General features: G+C 38.0%; 1 protein-coding gene across 1 annotated transcript; it reads left to right on the top strand.

The window, feature by feature from the left end:
* The first annotated feature begins 778 nt into the window (after positions 1 to 778).
* On the top strand, positions 779 to 2,564 carry LOC142629504 (protein MIZU-KUSSEI 1-like). The gene has a single exon (XM_075803507.1). The coding sequence runs from the start codon at positions 1,504 to 1,506 to the stop codon at positions 2,290 to 2,292; it is 789 nt and encodes a 262-aa protein (XP_075659622.1). The 5' UTR covers positions 779 to 1,503; the 3' UTR covers positions 2,293 to 2,564.
* The last annotated feature ends 19,279 nt before the right edge of the window (positions 2,565 to 21,843 follow it).

The following is a 21,843-nucleotide window of genomic DNA, read 5'->3' as shown; positions in this document are numbered from 1 at the left end:
AATTTTTTTAGTTCAGCACCGGTTAATATTTTTTTCTACGTGTAAATCTAGTTTATAAATTTTTTAATTAAAAAGATACCACATTATTAAAAAAAAATGTTAAATCATTGTTTCGTTAGCTACTTAAGTAACGCTATTAATAATTATCAGTAAAATGACTAATACAACTCAGTTTTAAAACTTAAAAAATTAATTGCGTTCGCTTCAAACTTGAAAGACTAATTACGCACACAGAGTAAACTTAAAAAACCAACGGTGTAATTTCGCCAAATAATAAACCACGTCACTCGGTTAGAATTTCTTGTATCTGTCCATTCTTTTGTCTGAAATTTTATTGGCTCAATGTTTATAGCCGATCATCACTGGTCTTTTTTTATTTCTTTTTGACAGTGACGTTCTTGGTATGATGGAATTTTTAGGTCCTAGCCAAACCCATCAATAATAAACTGGTTTGAGTTTTAGACAGTGGATTGGTGTCTATCAAAGCTACCTGTGATCTTTCTCTACTGTATGAGTGCTTTTTTAGATCACAATTTTTTCTATAATTTTAATGGGATAGATTTGGGGCGATTATTTATCATATTCACTTAAATTTTTTATTATTATTTTTTCTTTTACAGAGAGTTGTGAGAAAAATTTGGATAGAAAGTTATGTTCACAAATTCTCTCTCTATTTCAATGGGAAATCAAGGAAAATAGGCACACAATGAGGACACACGATAACTTCCAGACTTAACTCTTAAGACAATCCGAATTCAGAACCTTCCTGAGTCTGTCAATAACAAGTTTAAGGAAACACACTGGTTAAGTTTTTGCATAATAGCATCAATAATCAGGCTAATCATTCTGCCAGCCCATAAATCATAAAGGATATGTAAAAAGACAAAAGGGGTACAAAACACAAAGTGGGCTAATGGTGGCTGATGGTCATGGGAACAAGTGCGGTTTATTTGTGCTATGGTGGAAGTGGAGGGAGCAAGAAAGGACTAAAGCCAAAGCTTGGTGAGGGTGGTGGTCCTGGTGGGTACGGTTGGTGTGTTTTTACCTGTCCTTAACCGTTTCCAATGCAAGTCAGCATAGTCAGTCAAGCTTCCCTTTCTCTCTGTACCCCACATTTTTCAGCTCAGCCCTTCACATGACAAAGAAATAACACAAAAGGTTGTCGCCTCTGCTTCCACTATTCTCAGATTTCCCATTTCCAAGTTTCCTCTCTTGTATCTATTTCCATCACTCATTCAATCTCATCTCCTATCCGTTAAAAATTGTTTTCTCCCTTGATAATTCTTTTTTCCTGTTACAGTTAGGTAGGACTGCTCACCTTACTTTTTTGGCAGGATTCTCTTGCCAGTCTTTTCAGTGTAATAGAGCCCAATTGCAAGGGATAGCTAGAACAACCAACTACTACTACATATTAGAAACAAGACAGTCTATAGTCATACCCATCTTCCCTTCTAAGAGTTTTGCTTGCTTGCTTTTCATTCTGAGTTATTTTTACCTACCCAAATGAAGACCATCGCTGCCAAAACTCCTCATGACTCTTCTTTCTCTTTCTCGAGGAGATACTTCCACTGGAAAAAGAAGATTGATGAGGAGGATGACGAGGAAGAAATCTTGACCTTCAGCTCATCCTCACATTTCTGTGAGGATGAGATCAAAGATTTGGAGGAGCTAACAATCCCAGGGCCGGTGGAAATTACTTCTGTGACAGCAGCACCAAGGCCGAAGAAACATTCTAAGCTCCGATCGGCTCTTACAATTTTCGGTAAGAGCCAATCTAGGTATCACTCGAGTCTTGGGAGCCGAGTGATAGGTACCCTTTTCGGGTATCGAAGAGGCCATGTCCATTTTGCATTTCAACAAGATGCCAAGTTGAGTCCAGCATTTTTTATTGAACTTGCAACACCCACAAGTCTTTTAGTCCGAGAGATGGCTTCTGGGTTGGTTCGCATTGCCTTAGAGTGTGAAAAGAGAACAGAAAAGAAAGGCAAGAAGTTGCTAGAGGAGCCCCTTTGGAGGACTTACTGCAATGGAAAGAAATGCGGGTTTGCAACAAGGCGCGAGTGCGGGCCTGAGGAGTGGAAGGTGTTGAAAGCTGTGGAGCCAATTTCAATGGGTGCTGGTGTGTTGCCTGGAACTGGGAATGGAGCTGCTGATGCGTCCGAAGGAGAGCTCATGTATATGAGAGCCAAGTTTGAGAGAGTTGTGGGCTCTAAAGACTCAGAGGCTTTCTATATGATGAACCCTGATGGTGCTGGAGGTCCTGAACTTAGTGTGTATTTGATTAGAGTTTAGCTGGGTTGGCCTTGGGCTTTTGCATCATCATCCAGTTAATTCCTCCTTCTTTAGTGTGCTTAAACGCTTTATCCATGTATAGTTTATCCTTGTTTTTGGTTCTTTTTGGGAAAGTTGAAAAGAGATGCAAACATCATGGTCTTTCTTCTGATATACTACTATGCAGTACATGAAACGTATCATTTTCGTGTTAAGTTGAATATATGATCAAGCTTGTGTTACTTATTGAGAATTGATTACTTTCTTCAATTCTCTAACATTTGTGTATTTGCTAATCATCCAACAAATCACTTATAATATTATTTTAAGATAGGAATAAAAATGAATTTATCTTCATTGTTAAAAACTTCTTTAATAAGAAAAATGCTGAAAATGTGAAAATATTATAGCTGGGTCATGAACTTATTATTTGATTGAAGTAATACATTTCACATTGTTTGACAGGGAAAAATTAACAAAAAGGGTGGAGAACTTTCTAATTTCTTGTTCACAAGAAATTGTAAAAAATACGACTATAATTTTTTTTTAAACGTCTCTATAAAGTTATGTATTATGTAAAAACATAATGGAAAAACATTAAAATTATTATACTTGTTTGGTACATATATATTTAGGTAGAAAGTTAATGATATGGTCCATGTGATTTGATCTGATGAACTTAACCTTCTTCTTTCCAAATGGGCAGTCCAAACTCGAAACTGAAGTGAGATAAAACATGATTCAGGGAGCCCATCTCATCGACTTCACCTCTTCATTAGACCTTAACCTAGAAAGAAGCGGCGCTGTTGTTCGCAAATAGTATTTATCCTCACATTAATTGCATCCCCCAACAACTTCACCTTACATTTAATGATGTGGTATGTCCTGCAAAAAAGAAGTGAAAGCGTTGAGCGGCCTAATTGTTCCTCCGGGGTTCACCCAATCAAAAAGACAAACATCAAATCAATAAAAAATAAAAAATAAAAAAACTGAGTTTTAAGGTTTGTTTGATCATGGAGACGAGAAAGTGGAAAAACAGAAAATATGGAAGATATTTACATTTTTTCTTTGTATTTGGATGGAATTGAAAAAGTAAAGGGAAGAAAAAAATAAATTTGTATAAATTTATTTATATACTTTTGTTAAAAATATGATACCCAATGATGCAAAAAATCAGCAATTGAGCTCCTCGTCTCTATCGATGGACGAAGTTAGGTTGATTACGCCTTTGATGTGAAACCTATAATAAGATTTGAAATGAGATGGAATACACTGGTGTGGTGTTTGTCAAAAACATTTTGATGATTAAGTCAAAAAAAGAAAAGGTATTTGAGAGAGAAATTGACTTTGGAGTAGTTTTTGGATGAATTTTTGTGTGTCCCTTTGGATTCTATCATCTCTTTCTTTTATAGTTGTTTCTTGCCTTAATGGTCAATGAATCTCCGTATTTATGTTTAACGGCTGGTGCATTCTCAATGGGCACTCTAATGCGCACAACTCACTTGTTACTGTTGCTCTGTCTATTATTTTTTTTCTTTAATGCACACAATAAATGTGTAACGCTTGTTTAGATCATTATTATGGAGAATAACTCCTAGTTATTTTTCGACTCAACAACTGCCTCCCTATTCTTATCTTCGTCTATGGGACAAGATAAGAACACAGTTTTCTTTCGCTTCGTGTTCCGTGTTTGATGCATTTATTGTGAGTTGATGTTTTGTCTATTGCATGAGACGTGTACAGTCAGGATGTTCTCGTTGTGTCAGTTTTTCTCGATTTTCCCGCACACAATCTTCTATTTATTATGTGTTTTCCCCTCCTTTTCTTTTCTTTTTCATTTTCACTCCTTTTCCTTTTTTCTTCATGGCGTTTCACCTGCTTGGAGTCCTTCCTCCTTGAGTTTTCTTCCTTCCTTTTTTGTTTTCTGGTAAGTTTTCTATGCTCCTTACTCTGTATTTATGCTTTTATGGTAGATTATTGTTCAGTTAGGTCAGATTGCCCCTCAATTTCTTTTTTCTTTGCTCGTTTGTGTGGTCTACTCAAGGCTGTGGGTAGAAGATGTCCCAAAGTTGGGCTTTCCGTAAGGAGAGACTGCCCTTTTAGGTTTGTTTGGCCTTTTCTTTTTCCTTTAGTTCATCGTTTAGTAAGAGTTGCCCAAATTTTGGAAATGTCTGGAGAAGGGGAGGTTAGGTCTAGTGAACTCGAGATAGGTTTGTCCTCATCTGAGGGCCGTAGGGCCCTGAAGTCACTTCTTCGTCTACTCCGCACAAAGCCTAGGGTATATGTTGTGCCCTTAAGGAGAACGATGAGAAAAGAATTAGAGATAGGTTTTAATTTCCTTCTTCTATTAGGATTAGGATCCTTGATAGAGACAATAGAGCTTGTCACTCTTATGTTGATGAAGTGTCCTTTTATGAGGCTGACTTCGTCAGTGGACTCCACTTCCCAATTCATCCTTTTGTTAGAGAGTTTTTCTTCCTTTTGCAACTTACTCCAGCCCAATTAGTGTCAAACTCATGGAAGATAGTAGTTTGTTGTATGGTAATATAGATGTCTACTAATGACAGGGACACCATTAGGATAGATGGGTTTTTGCATTTTTATCGCCTGAGATGATCCAAAGATGCGGGCTACTAGGAATTTAAACCATGGGGTAGGAATTCAAGGTTGGTTCTTGATTCCCCATCATCTCTTCGAAATTGGAAAACCAACTTTTTCTTCATCTCTGGTGACATACAGGAATTCATTGTGGGAGAGGACCAAGATGATGCTCCTAAATTGCTTTGTAGTTGGGGTACTCCTGTGTCTGGTGTACCTTTCTGTTTATTCTCCCTGTATGCGTATAAATTTTCAGATTGATGTGCTACTGATATATATATAAATATATATATATATATATATATATATATATCATTTTTGAAGCTTTCGTTCGTCCTCGTCTGAAGAAATGGTCCCATAATTGTGTTGAAAGGGTCAGAGACTACCTTGAGACTATTAAAGACTTCGACACACTCATCTCTCCTTAGTACCTTTTTCTCCACTTCCTAAGGCTAGAACATTCTAACCATGTTCAGAAAAACATTGAGACTGTCAAGAAGAATAAGTTTACTGAATCGTCATTTACACAATTAGGTTTAATATGCTACTACTTAACTTTCCATCTCTCTTCTTCTTCTTCATCTTCTTCTTCTTCTTCATCTTCTTCTTCTTCTTCTTCTTCTTTTTAAGGAATGATGACCATATTTAGTAAGGGAAAATTGGCCGAGATCCAAGAGAAGAAAGCCAAGGCTAGCTTGACGATGGCCTTTTGACTAGGAAACATCAAAGGGATAACGAGCCACATAAGGACGATCCCATGGTGACCTCACCTATTGCCAAGTCTCAGCCTCAATGTCTAGCTTAGCCTACTTCTTCTTTGGAGCTGATTACCCAATCTGATGGTGGTTCCAAGGCTAAAGGAAAGGACAAGGCCTAAATGGGCTCTTTTTGGGAAGACACAGGGGCTGCTGTACTGAGGGCCCACAAGGCGATAGCTGTTGATGACCTTTCGCCTTTGGGAGTGGGGCTGTCTCATGAGCTGATGTCTTCCCACATGCATAAGATTATGCAGGTATGAATTGCGAACAATATTTTTCTTCTTCTTTTTTAGGTTCTTTTCTTCAACATCTTTCTTTTCTTTCCCTTAGGTGTTGGGCGAATCCTTGTACATTTCTTGGAAGTACTTGGACTATGAAGAAGAATATGTAATGGCTCAATCCAAGGTGGACTCTCTCTCCTTAAAGAACGAATCGCTCAAGCATCACGTTTCTGCTCTTTCAAACGAGGCAAAGAAGGATAAGGATTATCTAAAGACTCTAGAGAAGAGCATTGTAATTGAGAATACTTGAACAAATTGTGCGATTATTACGTGGAGGGTCTTGAACTTTTTAGAAAATACTTGGCCAAGCATCACCTTGATTTGGACTTTTCAAAGCTTGACATGGAGGCCATTAAGAAAGAGATCCTGGTGGATCGCCAGTCCACCAAGGGAGCTGTGGAAGGTGGAGAGGTTGTTGCTATTGACGAGGTTGCTAGCATTGATCCGTCATCATTTAATTTGCCTTAGAACATTACTTGTTTTTTTTTTTTTTAATAATCGCTCGGGCTCATCTATTTTGAGCAAACTTATCCTTTTTTGAACAGTTTACTCAGGTGTTTTTTGAGTTTTTTTATTATTTTTTTTATATTCTATTGCTCTCTATTTCCATTAGTTTTTTTAGCCATGTATGAATGACGATATTGTTGTGTATTAGTAAAAAAAATTTTAAGTCATGTGTGAATGACGATATTGTTATGTATTAATAACTTTTTCCTATGTCATGTATGAATGATGATATTGTTATGTGTTAATAACTTTTTTTCAAAGTCATGTATGAATGACGATATCGTTATGAGTTAATAACTTTTCTTAGGTCATGTATGAATGACGATATCGTTATGTGTTAATAACTTTTTTCTAAGTCATGTATGAATGACGATGTAGTTGACGGTTTTACAATAGAAATATCAGCGATAATGATTTCTGAATAATACTATTCCTCATGCTTTATTGATAGAGAGATAAAAACATCTTATCGTGTACAAAATGGAAAAAATAGAGACGAAAATACATTTAGATAAAGATAGTAATTTTGATGATACTTAGGGTTTCTTACTGATAATATTTCTTCAGGTGCTCTATGTTCCATGGGCGAGGTAGTTCTTGACCATCCAGTGTTTTCAAGTAGTATGACCCTTGTCTAGAATGACGAATGAATTTGTAGGGTCCTTCCTATGCTAGTCCTAATTTCCCTTAGGATGGGTCTTTTGTTGCTTGTGAAACCTTCCTAAGGATGAGGTCCCCTGTGTTGAATATTCTTACCATCACCTTCTTGTTGTAGTATCTGGCCATTGCTCCTTTGTACTTCGTCATCCACTTCATAGCTCTGTCTCTAACTTTGTCAATCAGGTCAAGATTACTACGAAGCTCCTGCCGGTTCCTCTATTCTTCATAGGCTTTGAACCAAATGCTTATCAGTCCTACTTCCCCCAGTATGATGCCTTTTGTGCCAAACGTTAGTTTGAATGGCGTTTCTCCTGTTGGCACTTTTGTGGTTTTCCTGTATGCCCATCGGACATTTGGTAGTTCCTTAGGCCTTGCATCCTTTGGCCCCTTATGCCGAGTTTTGATAATTTTCAACAGGCTTCTATTCATCACTTGTATTTGACCATTAGCTTGAAGGTGTCTTAGAGAAGAATAGTGATTCTTGATTCCTAAATCTTGGCAAAAATTTTCGAAGCTTGGGGTTATAAAACTGCCTCCCACTATCCGATATTATTATGTTAAGAATCCCAAACCTGCGGACTATGTTCTTCTATACAAAGCTAGTGATCTTGGCATCTATGATCATCGCTACTGGCTCCTCCTCCACCCACTTGTAAAGTAGTCAATTACGATGATTAGGAATCTAAATTGCTTCCTTCCTACTGGGAGTGGTCCCATGGTATTGATCCCCCATTGGGCAAAAGGTCAAGGCACGGTTATTGGTGTTATTGGCTCCCCTGGTTGCGTGTAGACATTTTCTAAGCGTTGGCATTGGTTGCATGCCTTGATGAGGTCATGTGCATCCTTTTATAGTGTTGGCTAGTAAATAGCCCACTCTAAGTGCCTTTCTCGCCAGAAATCTTGCTCCCGCGTGGTTACCATGGACCCCCTCATGTATCTCTCGTAGCACATAGTTGGCTTCTTCCGAGTTAGCACATTGGAGATATGGAAGGGAGTGTCCACGTGTATATAAGTCATCATCAATAATGACGAAGTGAGCAGCTCTAATCTGGATCTTTCATGCCTCTGTCTTGTTCTCTAGGAGTTGCCCTTCTTTTAGGAAATGGATGATGGGGGTCATCCATTCATCTTGTTGTTGTACCTTCAGCACTTGTTCTCCTTCTATGCTAGGTTGTTCCCTTCTATCCATACATAACTCAGGGATATGTTATGGTCATTAGATGAAGCTAATCGTGCTAGGAAATCAGCTTCAACATTCTTTTCTCGAGGGATTTATTGGAAATTGACACTGTCGAAGTGCAGCATGAGTTGTTGGACAATCTTCAGATACTTCTACATTCTTTCCTCCTTCTCTTTGTAATCTCCTCTTACCTAGCCAATCACAAGTGGATGAAAGTCTTTGCTTCTAGTACTTTGCCAGTCTCAATCTTATTAGAAGTGCTTTATACTCGGCTTCGTTCTTTCTTGCTGGGAACTGCAATCTAACTACATACTTCAAGATTTCTCCTTTTAGTGATATAAGAACTACACCTACTCCTCCAGCTATTTTGGTGGCAGATCCATCTAGACCGTCCATGTTCTCTTTAGAGGCTCTTCTTCTTCTTGAGGGTAGGTGAACTTCGCAATAAAATTGGCTACAACCTGGGCTTTGATTGCAACCTGGGGTTGATACTCTATGTCGAACTAGCCAAGCTCTATGGCCCACTGGACGAGTCGCCCCGCTACGTCTATCTTGTTCATCATCTCCTTTATTGCCTAGTGTGGACACAAGGGGTGTGGAGTCGCCACCTAGTTTTTGAAATGGTCTAGGAACCATTTATATAGCATCCTTTCGAGGAAGGACCTTTGATCTTACTACCAAAGTAAGAGTTCGGAGTTTAGGTACGCTCTTAGGAAGGTGTTAGGCACCCAAGATTGCCCAACCCTAAGGTTGGCCTCCCATCATTGTGTCTTACGTCTTAACCTTATTAAAAACACTTTCAATACATGTGTCTTAAACTCACACACACACTAGCATACAATCATGGCATTATTATCCCAAAACACATACCTATCTATCCATAAAGCAAAAGGAAGCCAAACCACGCACATATACAAACCCTAGCATTCATCTAACATGTGAAAATCCTATTCTATATCTAAAACAAGGCAACGACTCAAACATCTTAGCAGAGCATAAACATCAATATGGCAGCAAGCAAATCATATCATGAATAAAAAAATAGGGCATCGACTTTGTACACATATATCAAGGGAGGATTAAACAAGAAACATGTATGTTCATGTAAATGCATGACTTATCTTACTTACCTTGCAGCATCTCAGAACCTATGACATTGTGCATAGACATGTGAATGAATGTTCATGGTATTGAAGCAAGACATAAACATAAAACCCTAATCTAAACATCTTAAAGCAAGCATGGAAGACAAAGACTCAGATACATATAAACATATGGAAAGGGTTTAAATAGAGGCAAAACATGTGAAACAAGCAAACCAAATAAAACAAGAAATCTGAATTAGGGTTTCTGAGTAAGTGCTTGCATACGCAGCCAGAGGCTTGTGTATGTAGGGTTTATCCTGTGTACGCATGCTTGTGGCATGTGTATGTCGACTTGTTCACAAACCCTAATCTAGAAATACGAAACAAAAAAAAAAAAACAGAGCACAAGAGAAAACCTTAATTATAACAACCAAACATTCTCTGAACATAAAACAAGTATAAAACTAACATAAGCAAACATAAACTAAGCAAAAAAATGAGATTAAAATAGAATATAAAGACTAATAAGAAAAGAGAAAGGTTGAAGCTTGATACCTCAAAAAGGAGTTTCCAAGCTTTGATTTTGACCGTTTCCCTCAATAAAATCTATCACAAGTCATTAAACAAGCAATTAACAAAGTTAAACTAAAAGGATTGGGGTCAGAAAAGGTCACAATTAGATAAGATTGAATTGAGGGTGTTTTGTGAAAAACACCCTCAAGTCAATCTTATTTTCTATTTTCTAAAGAATCTTTCCTCATGGGATTTCTCTGTATTTTGAAAATGTACCATATAAGGTTTTATATAGTGGAAAAAATAGGGTTTGGAATGGCTCCCAAATGATGTCAGATTCATTCCAAACTGTTTCAACGTACGGCTCAGGCCTAACCCACGTACACGACACACATCACGCATACATGGGGCGAGGTGCAACTCTGGAAAGCTACGTGGGATTCGTATGTCCGAAGTCCCACCTTTTTTATTGTTCATGACTAAACTACACATAAATTAGCTGTAAGGCCTATACTACACATAGTTTAGCCATAATGTGTATTCCCGCCTTTTCATTTTTTCTCCAACGGTTACCAACTATTTCCTTTTCTTCTTCATTCTCTTTATCTTCCTCATCTCTTCATATTCTTCATAACTCCTCTTTTTTCTTTCTATGAAAACCTCTCTTATCTCTCCTCCTCTCACTTTCTGACACTCTCATTCTGTCAAACTCCCCAATTCTCTCATTTTCTCTCTAACTCTCTTCATCTCCTCCAATGGCACCCAAGGCCAAGAAGACCTCCTATGTCCTTTCCTCTGATGCATTCCACCTCGCCCACTAGAGTGGGGCAGTGAGGTTGATGGGGCCTCCACCATTGACATACCGGCCAGAGAATCACATTCCCATGGATGAATCTATAAGTTTTTCAAACATTTTCTCATTTTCAAGTTTCTCTCTGATCTTCCATTTTGCTGTGTTTTTGGCTATGTAAATGCTTGGTTTTTGCTATGAAATGGGTTTAGATGAAAACCTGATACATTAGGAGGGGTTAGGAACATACTTAGGATTGATTTTGGATGATGTATGCTTGAAAATGTCAAAGAACTGCTTCTGTCTATGCTTCTGCATGCGTGGGCTCAGGCCTGCATATGCAGCTTAGATTCATGCCTACACAGGTCTGTTCTTAAGGTCTTGTGTACATGGGTTCTTGCTTGCACATGCAAGGTCCTATCTGCGTATATGGGCTTTGACTCGCGTACGTGAGACGCCTGGCAGAGGCCCTACTCTACCCATTTTCATTCCTTTTTCAATTATTTCATTTCCATATGAAATCCTAACACACCTTTTTGTCATTTTTGCACCTAAACATCACTGCATATTCATTTTTATCTTCATTATTGTATCTAAAACATCATTTCTCATTACTTTTGCTTAAATCAAGAATCTAATGTTATCTTCTTTTCTTTGCAGTCATCATCCCTCCATACTAGTAGGGAAAGTACCAACAAAGTGGTGGAGTGGTACAACCTTCTTGCCCCTGAAACTAGGGCCTACATCCGGGAAGCGAGCTTTGAGCCTATCATTGGCCTTCTTCTAGAAATGTCTGTGAGTGCTACCTTGGTGCAATGCCTCATTGAGAGGTGGTGGGATACCACCCACACCTTTCATATTGTTGAGCGGGAGATAACGCTGACTCTCTATGATTTCTACCTTATGACTAGCCCTAGCTTTGAAGCAGCCATCATCAACTTGGATGGTGTGTTGGGCATCCAATTTGGTCTTGACATGTTAGGGAGGAAGTACTCCACTAAGACCCTCTATTACTTAGACTTGGTGTCGAATTACATGCTTCTCCCATAGAGAACTACGAAGGAGCATGTCCATATGGTTAGGGCCTTCCTTCTTCACTTGTTAGGACCTTACCTCTTCACCATCGGTGGGCAAACTGTGTCTTTGGGGTGGTTGACTCTCTTTCAGGACATTGGAGAGGCAAGGAGGGCTGGAAGCAGGCATGTCTCACCTATCTTTACACCACCCTTGGCGCTTTTAGCCGAGGCACCTTGCAGCAGCTTGTGGGGCCTTGGAAGCTCCTTGAGGTTAGTTATCTTTCCATTCTTTGCATTCTTGTTTGTAGCTTGTAGTCTTGCAAATTGTATCATCTTGAAAGTTGTCATCTTGCAAACTATCATCTTGCATCTAACCTATGGCTTGAGCTTCATTTTGCAGTGGTAGGTGGTTAGGTATGATCTCATATCCCTAGGCATCAATTTAAGTCTGAGAGAGTTTCCTGGAGTAAAGGCCCACCTTGTTGGGTTGACTTTCGATGAGGTAAGTTTAAGAGTTCTAATTTTTCATTCTTCTTCATGTATTTCCCTTAAGATACCCTTCTTCTAACCTTATGTCATTATAGGTTAACTAGACACCATCAACTGGCCAACCCCTTCTTATTTCTTGTGATTTAAAGCCTGCCGCCCTTACTGCTTTGGAGATCACCTGACCTTTTGAAGGAGCAAGCTTAAGGGTGCTAGAACTGGCAAAAAAGGCGCGGTGCTAGTTAGTGGGTAGGGATGACCAACAATTTCCGATGGACCCTCCTGAGTTTATGCTTGCTCCACACTCTATGACCGATGCTAAATTTAACCATGGGGGAATGGTGTTCCCTATGCCGAGCATCTTATTGAGGGAATGGACTATGAGGAGTTCAACATCACCCGCCTTATGCATTCCTTTACAGCTCAGGTATATGCTCAATCCCTTCTTCTGCTTTTTCCTCCCTTCTTTTTCCTTTACCAAGTTTTTATGACTTCTAATAGTGGAAAACTGTAATAGGAGGAGCCTACTGCTGGTGAGTTCATTGACTCTCCACATCTCCCCTAGACGGTCTATACCTATGGCCTTGATGGCTTTGCTCAGCAGCTTGTCGTGCCCCAGAATCCAAATGTCATGGCCTATTCATTTCCTCCCAACACCCGGGAGGTGAGTTCAACCTTCTTTTTCATTCTTTCTCTTTTTGCCATTTCTCTCTTTTTGTTTCAGTGGAGGACCCTTTCCGCACTTCCACGATGTAGGAACTTCTCCACACTTCCACAGCGTAGGAATCATTATGGTGCTTGATACCCAACAACGGATCAGCACAATCGTCTATGCTTCCATGGCGTAGGACCCTTTCCGTAGTTCCACGATGTAGGAACTTCTCCACGCTTCCACGGCATAGGACTCATTATGGTGCTTGATACCCAAAAATAGATAAGCAAAATCTTCTATGCTTCCATAGTGTAGGACCCTTTCTACACTTCCACAGTGTAGGAACTTCTCCTCTCCGGTTCTAGGAATTATTACGGTGCTTTATACCCAACAACGGATCAGCACAATCTTTTATGCTTTCATAGTGTAGGACCCTTTCCACACTGCCACGGTGTAGGAACATCTTTCCTCTTGATCTAGGAACCATTATAGTCCTTAATACCCAACAACGGATTAACAAAAACTTTTATGCTTCCACGGTGTAGGACCCTTTCCACACTTCCACGGTGTAGGAACTTCTCCTCCCTTGTTCTAGGAATCATATAGTGCTTGATACCCAACAACGAATCAGCACAAACTTTTATGCTTCCACGGAAGAGGACCCATTCCACAGTTCCATGGTGTAGGAACTTCTCCTATCTTATTCCAGGAATCATTATGGTGCTTGATACCTAACAACGGATTAGCACAGTCTTCTATACCTCCACGATGTTGGGTTCTTTTCCACGCTTCCACAGCGTAGGAATTATTGTAGAGCTTGATACCCAACAACAGATTAGCACAGTCTTCTATGCTTCCACGATGGAGGACCCTTTCCGCACTTTCATGGTGTAGGAACTTCTCCACGCTTCCACGGCATAGGAATCATTATGAAGCTTGATACCTAACAACAGATTAGCACAATCTTCTATGCTTCGACAATGTAGGACCCATTCCACACTTCCACGGTGTAGGAACTTCTCCTTTCTCATTCTAGGAATCATTATGGTGCATTATACCCAACAATGAATCAAAACATTCTTCTATGCTTCCACAGGGTAGGATCCTTTCCGTACTTCCATAGTGTAGGAACTACTACACGCTTCTACGGTGGAGGAATCATAATGGTGCTGATTCCCAACAATGGATAAGCACAATCTTCTATGCTTCCACAGATTAGGACCCTTTCCACACTTCCATAGAGTAGTAACTTCTCTCTTGTTCCACGAATCATTATGCTGCATGATACCCAACAACGTATCAACACAATATTTTATGCTTCCATGATGTAGGACCCTTTCCACACTTCCACGGTGTACAAACTTATCCACTTTTGTTCCAGGAATCATTATTGTGCTTGATAGCCAACAACGAATTAGCATAATCTTCTATGCTTCCACGATGTAGGACCCTTTCCATACTTCCACGACATAGGAATCGTTATAGAACTTGATACCCAACAACAGATCAGCACAATCTTCTATGCATCCATGGTGGAAGACCCTTTTAAGAACTTTTCCACGCTTCCATGGTGTAGGAATCATTATGGTGCTTGATACCTAATAATGGATTAGCACAATCTTCTATGCGTCCATGGTGAAGGACCCATTCCACACATCCACGGTGTAGGAACTTCTCCTCTCTCGCTCTAGGAATCCTTATGGTGCTGGATACCTGACAATGAATCAGCACAATCTTCCATGCTTCCACGGGGTAGGACCCGTTCCACAGTCTAGAAACTTCTCCATGCTTCCACGGCATAGGAATCAATATGGTGCTTGATTCCCAGCAATGGATCAGCATAATCTTCTACGCTTCCACGATGTAGGTCCTTTTCCACACTTCCACAGTATAGGAATTTCTCCTTTCTTGTTCTAGGAATCATTATGGTTCCTGATACCTAACAACGGATTAGCACAATCTTCTATGCTTTTAGAATGTAGGACCTTTTCCATGCTTCCACAACGTAAGAATCATTATGGTGCTTAATACACAAAAACGAATCAGCACAGTCTTCCATACTTTTATGGCGTAGGACCTCTTTCGCATTTCCACAGTGTAGGAAATTCTCCATGCTTCCACGGTGTAGGAATCATTATGGTGCTTAATACCCAACAACGGACCAGCACAATCCTCTATGCTTCCACGGTGTAGGACCTTTTCTGCACTTCCACAGTGTAGGAACTTCTGCACTCATGTTCTAGGAATCATTATGGTGCTTGATACCCAACAACGGATCAACACAATCTTCTATGCTTCCACGGTGTTGGACCCCTTCCCCACTTCCACGGTGTAGGAACTTCTCCACGCTTCCACATCATAGGAATCGTTATGGTGCTTGATTTCCAAATACAGATCAGCACAATCCTCTATGCTTCCATAGTGTAGGACCCTTTCCATACTTCCACGGAGTAGGAACTTCTCCTCTCTTGCTCTAGGATAATAATGGTGTTTGATACCCAACAATGGATCAACACTGTCTTTTATGCATCCACGATGTAGGACCCTTTCCACATTTCTACAGTGTAGGAACTTCTCCTTTCTTGTTCCAGGAATCATTATGGTGCATGATACCCAACAATGAATCAACACAATCCTCTATTCTTCCACAAGGTAGGACCGTTTCCGCACTTCCATAGTGTAGGAACTTCTCCACGCTTCCATGATGTAGGAATTATTATGGTGCTTGATACCCAACAATGGATCAGAACAATCTTTGTTGCTTCCATGGAGTTGGACCCTTTCCACACTTCCACGGTGTAGGAACTTCTCCTCTCTTATTCTAGGAATCATTATGGTGCTTGATACCCAACAACGGATCAGCACATTCTTCTATGCTTCTACGGTGTAGGACCTTTCCGCACTTCCACGTGTTGGGGTTTATGCCCTAAAATCCAATTTATTGGCATGTCATAAATAATTAAATTATTTAATTATATGAGACTATTTATAAATGAATTAATGGGACATTATCATAGTCCATGAGATGCATTGTATGTGATTTATGTGAAAAGTCACAGAAGATGTAAATCACAAGTTCCTTGTAAACTCAAAATGTAGTTCGTAGTCGGTAATGAAATTGGGCGTTTCATCTATGAGGACTATAACACATTAACTAAGATGATTTGTCTTGATCATGGAAGTGGAGACTTCTAGTTGATGTGTTGATGTGTCTTAAGAGTTAAGACATATTGAACTGAACCACTGTGAGATTAATTATTCAATCAACAACTGTCACCAGAATAATTAATCTCACGACTTCTAATTTCATAGACTCTTAATCCTGAGATGGTAGTGGACCTTGTTGTGAAATTTTAAAATACTCGCAAGTGTACGAACCGTACCGAAGTATAGTTTGACAAGAACGAGGTCGAACCCACAGGGACTTGAATGAATGTAGGAAAATTAATTAAATCTTAACCAAATTAATCCTAATCTAGTTTAATAAAAATTGGTTGTTTTGAAATTAAATAAACTAAGCAAATAATCAAATTAAGAAAATAGTTAAACTAAGCAAAAGATATAAAGCAATAAAAAGATGTAAACAATTAAGAGAAAGGAATTAAGGTTTTGGAATCCGCCTTGTAAGTCATATCAGCATATATTTATGATCATTAATTTTTTCCAACTACTACATGATAATCTAGAAATCAATCTTGCTATCATGGAAAATATTCTCATTAAAATCCTTATTTTAAAAATCAAAAGCATGTTCTTCTTCGCTTCTTAAGTATAAAATCAAATAGTCAATTGTATCTATAGCCAAACAAATCACAAGATATATCCAATTCTAAAAATCAAATCATAAATTGTATCCATTGACAGATAAATCACAAGCGATATCCAATTTTATAATCAAGAATTAATAAACCAAGCATTCAATTAATTAAGACAAATCCTAAATCATGAGAAAAACATGATTGAACTCATATCTAGAATCTCATCTTAGTCAATTGATATGAATCAAGAACAATTTAAATCATTAAAGAACAACTATTGTGGGAAAAATCAAATCACATAAATATTACTAATAATCTTTAATAAGGTTTCATCCTCAACCCTAATTCTAAATTTAGCTACTCATAGTAATTAAAATAAAACACAAGAATAAAATACTAAACATTAAACTAGACAAATAAAATAAAACTAACTGTCATGAAAGAAAACCAAAGAAGTAGCTGCACTCTCTATGTTCAGCCCCCAGCCCTAGCACTAGCCTCCCTTGAATTTTTCCCTAAAGAGCTTTTAAATAGGTCAAGGAATCCTATTACAAGTTGAATTCCAGTTTGGGGAAAATTCCAGATTTTTAGGCTTTACTTAACCGACAATTTTGGCCCATTTAACATCAGAATTCGGACTTTTGGTAAACTACAAAGTTGTAGCCTTTTAAGTTAAATTTCCATCCCAACTTGAATCATCTCTATTGGACATTTGAGTCGAAAATTATGCCAAAAATACTAACTGATGTGCAGGCTGGAATCCTAATCCGAATTGAACTTGGATTTGATGCAAATTTCCTTTGATTCCCTGCTCCAATTGGACTTAAATTTAATTGGGTTTGCCTTCTTTAACTTCATCATGGCCCATGTAAAAGTAAAGTCCATTAGCTTTCTTCTTTGCACAAATCCACTTATTTAATTCCATTCTCCTACAAAAGATAAATTCACGCAATAAGATTTAATTAAGCACAAAAATGATTATTCACCATTATTCCAAAAAGAAAATATAAAATGCAGGAATTACCTCAAAATAAGTATGATAATACTTTCTAACAATGATATAAATATGCAAAATTAAGCTATTATCAATGCACATCAAATACCCCCAAACCTACATTTTGCTAATCCTCGAGCAAAACAGATAAATAGTAAAACAAAACAAAGAAATAAAAAACAAAGAAAAAGAAAATCCTAACTAATCCACTTTCGCTGGAAATTTCGATTGCATTTAGCGTATGCAACATGCCTTTAAACCCCTAGCTTACACTAGTGGACGAGTTGTAGTCTCGTGAGGGTTTGCAGGGAATATACCCACAAAATTCTGAGAATGAATATTAAAATAAACAAAACAAAGAAAATCAAACATTTTTTTTTTCAATTGCCTTTTGCAAAGAGGATTAGTTCAAGTTCAAAAACACTACAAATGCTAAAGAAATTTCTCATGCCATCAAAACTCAATGTGAGTGAAAAGTGGTAGCCAACCAAACATACTCTTAGTTTTAGAATAAACTTGACTCGAATCTCTATTTGAAAGTATGCTTCAACTCAAATCTTTCCGGTGTTATCACTCAACAAATGAAATCACTCTAAAATGGGTGTAACACTCTCAACAACATATGTGAGCGGAATAATGTAAGAGAAATCAAATACCTCACATATAAATCGCATGAAAAACGCTTAATCAAGAAAGAACAAGTAGTCTCATGAAAGGATGCCAAAAATATTTATACCGCACCTTTTTCTTCTCAGTCATATCAATATCTGAACTACACAATCTTCAAAATCAAATAAGGACTTTATTAGGACGTAATGTAGGGTAAAACCAAAGGGAATGAAATAAAAATGGGTGAAGGTAAATATAAGAAGTGTTTTCAAGATAGTTGGAATGTCAACACTTTTTGGAATTTCCATTCAACATTTTTTTTCAACTCTTCTTCTTCAAAGTAGTACTCCTTCCTTACATCTCACTTCTCAAAATTTGATGAGAACCCTTTTTATTTTCTTCTTTTTGACACTTTTCCTCTCTTTTTTTTTTTTTTTCCTTGTTCTTGAATTTTTTTTCTTTCTTTGACTTCTTTTTTCTGACTTCTTTGAATTCTCACACAAACCACCATATTGAAACAAACTGATCAAATTCTATCTTGAAACACTATGGATAAAGGCTTTAAGAAAGAAAGGCTAATTAAAAGGCTCAACGGGGTAACTAGCGATAATGTATCAAAAAAGAAAAAGAAAAACACATATATGGCTCAAAGTACACAAAAATGGCCTAATCTCATCTCTCAAAGACTAGTATAGTTCATTCAACATAAATGACTTCAAAAGATTTAAGTGTGGCATAAAATTAGATTTTTTTTCTCGGCCAAAATAAAGAACAATGAGACTACAACAAGGGAAACATGCTACGCACTTCCAAATGAACTTTAAGATTAGAAACAATAAATAGCCCTCAAAAAATAATGATTGGCTCAAAACTCACAAGGGTTACAGTCTCCACATTGTTATCATCAAGATTTTCTAATCATTTTTATCCTTCAACAACAAGTTGTGTTTGAGTGGCTACGTGCATGTGCAATGAATTGAGCATGAAAGCACTGAAATTATTTAAGCAGGAGTAGTATGACAACTCAAAACATAGACCTCAAGCTAGGTAAAAGATTTTTTTTTTTTTTAACACAACTAAACAAAACAAAACAAAAAGATAGAAATCTATATACATCCCCCCCAAACCTAAACCAAACATTGTCCTCAATGTTAAAAATGATACTCTCAAATATATGTCTTGAATGAAAAGAGAGCAAAACATTAATATGCAACATGAGAACCAAGTAGAAACAAGTAAGGTAAGGAGAAGGAGGAGACGTACCTTGATCAAGCTGATTGTTATAAATTTTAATTTTTGTCAAATATCAGCTAGAACAAAAGAGAATAAAACTAAACAAGAAAATAAACAAAAATATTAATCTAAAAACAGAAAATGAAAAAGAAAAAGAAAGAAAGAAAGAAAAAATATTTCAAACCTGATAAACACAACTGGGATCAATCCTGATAAACAAGCTCATCCAAGAGGACTTCTTCAACTTCTGGAGGCTCAAGTTCTAAAAATGGTTTCAAACGTTGGCCATTAACTTTAAACATATCACCATTTTTAGGATTTTCAATCTCAATAGCACCATGGGGATAAACAGTGCGAACTATAAATGGACCAGTCCATCGAGATCATAACTTGCCTGGATCAAAAACATGTTGGGAAGCTTTTGTAGTGTCTTCCAAGTGAATTCTTTGCATAACCACAGAGGAACTAATACCCTTAATATCAACAATTTTCCAACCTATAGCTTCCTTGTGTTCTTGAACTATACTTATCAATTGGTGTTCCCATAAGTCATCCAACTTTGGTGGTTCTACAGTAGATGAGAGTGGAGATGAAGAAAGTGGAAAAGGGACCACTTTTGGCTGCCAGCTATCAGTACTTAAGAGAGGAACAGAATCCAACAATGCATTGACTTCCTCAATTGATTTTTCAATATCCAAATTGCAATCAAAAAGGGTTAAGCAATCCTTTAGGGGATCTTCACAACTTGATTGTATGAGAGTATCATGGACTAGGTTCCCAATCATGTTAACCTCACATATATTCTCATTATCTGGTACTTGCTTACTTATGTCAAAGATATTAAGCTCAACAGTCATATTTCCAAAAGAAATCTTCATCACACCACTTCGACAATTGATCAAAGTATTGGATGTGGCTAAGAAAGGGCGACCCAAAATGACATGGATTTGTGTATTGGCATTTAGAGCAGGCTCAGTGTCTAACACAACAAAATCAACAGGAAAATAGAATGCATCCACCTTAATCAACACATCCTCAACAATATCTCTAGGGATTTTCACAGACCTATCAGCTAATTGAAGTGTCATGGTTGTTGGTTTTAACTCCCCCAAACCTAGCTGTAAATAAACTGAATATGGCATTAAGTTCACACTTGCCCCCAAATCTAGCAAAGCTCGCTCAATGAGATGATCCCCAATCTTGCATGAAATTGTAGGAGATCCTAGGTCCTTACATTTCACTGGATATTTATTCTGAATAATTAAACTGACTTGCTTTGTCAAAAATGCCTTTTTAGGGACATTTGTCTTTCTCTTCATTGTCACAAGATCTTTTAGAAACTTGGCATAAGCTGGAACTTGCTGAATTGCATCAAGAAATGGAATGTTTATTTGCACTTGCTTAAAAACCTCTAAAATGTCTCCAAATTGTGCACTTTTCTGAGGATTGATTAACCTTTGAGGAAATGGAGTTTTAGGAACAAACCTCTTATCAAAGGGGGAACTAAGATCCTGAATTGGAATGGAGGGTGGGTTGTCCTTCTTTTCTCCATGATCATCATGTGAACTATAAGTACCTTTTTCCTTTAACACAATATTTTCATCATCCTCTACTTCTGGCATTTTCACTTGATTATCAACTTGCTTACTAGACCTAAGGGTAGTAATCGACTGAACATGTTCTTGTCCATGAGTAGAACTAGAAGAACCATTGATGGCATACTGTCCTTTTGGGTTAGGTATAGGTTAACTAGGAAACTTTCCTTTTTCCCTCTTTCCAACTTGGGTTGCTAACTGGCCAACTTGATTTTCCAACTTTGAAATAGCTTGAGTATTCAAATGGGTGGAACTTTTCAACTCTTGAATGGCTTGACTAGTTGATTGCATGAATGTTTTGAGAGACTCCTCCAATGACGATTGTTGTCTTGGTGATGCTACAAACTGAGGAGGTGATTGAGGAATGGGAGGTGCTTTCCACACTTCCATGGTGTACGAACTTCTCTTCTCTTGTTCTAGGAATCATTATGGTGCTTGGTACCCAACAACAGATCACCACAATCTCTTATGCTTCCATGGTGTAGGAAAGTTTCCATGCTTCTTTTGCCTACAAATCATTATGGTGCTTAATACTCAACAACAGATCAACACAATCCTAAATGCTTACATGGTGTACGACCCTTTCCACACTTCCACGATTTAGGAATAGTTATGGTGCATAATACCAAACAACGAATCAGCACCATCTTCTATGGTTCCATAGCGTAGGACCATTCCACACTTCTATGGTGTAGGAACTTCCCCACTCTTGTTCTAGGAATCATTATGGTGCTTAGTACCCAACAAGGGATCACCACAATCTTCTATGCTTTCATGATGTAAGACCCTTTCCAGACTTCCACGGTGTAGGAATTTCACCTCTCTTGTTCTAAGAATTATTATGGTGCTTGATACCC

The sequence above is a fragment of the Castanea sativa genome, chromosome 3 (genome assembly GCF_040712315.1).
Source record: "Castanea sativa cultivar Marrone di Chiusa Pesio chromosome 3, ASM4071231v1".
NCBI classification, from domain to species: Eukaryota; Viridiplantae; Streptophyta; class Magnoliopsida; order Fagales; family Fagaceae; genus Castanea; species Castanea sativa.
This window is presented reverse-complemented; position numbering and strand designations above follow the sequence as displayed.

What these genes read in the sequence shown, in the direction of transcription:
- LOC142629504 (XM_075803507.1), top strand. Translation starts at nt 1,504, where the DNA reads ATGAAGACCATCGCTGCCAAAACTCCTCATGACTCTTCTTTCTCTTTC.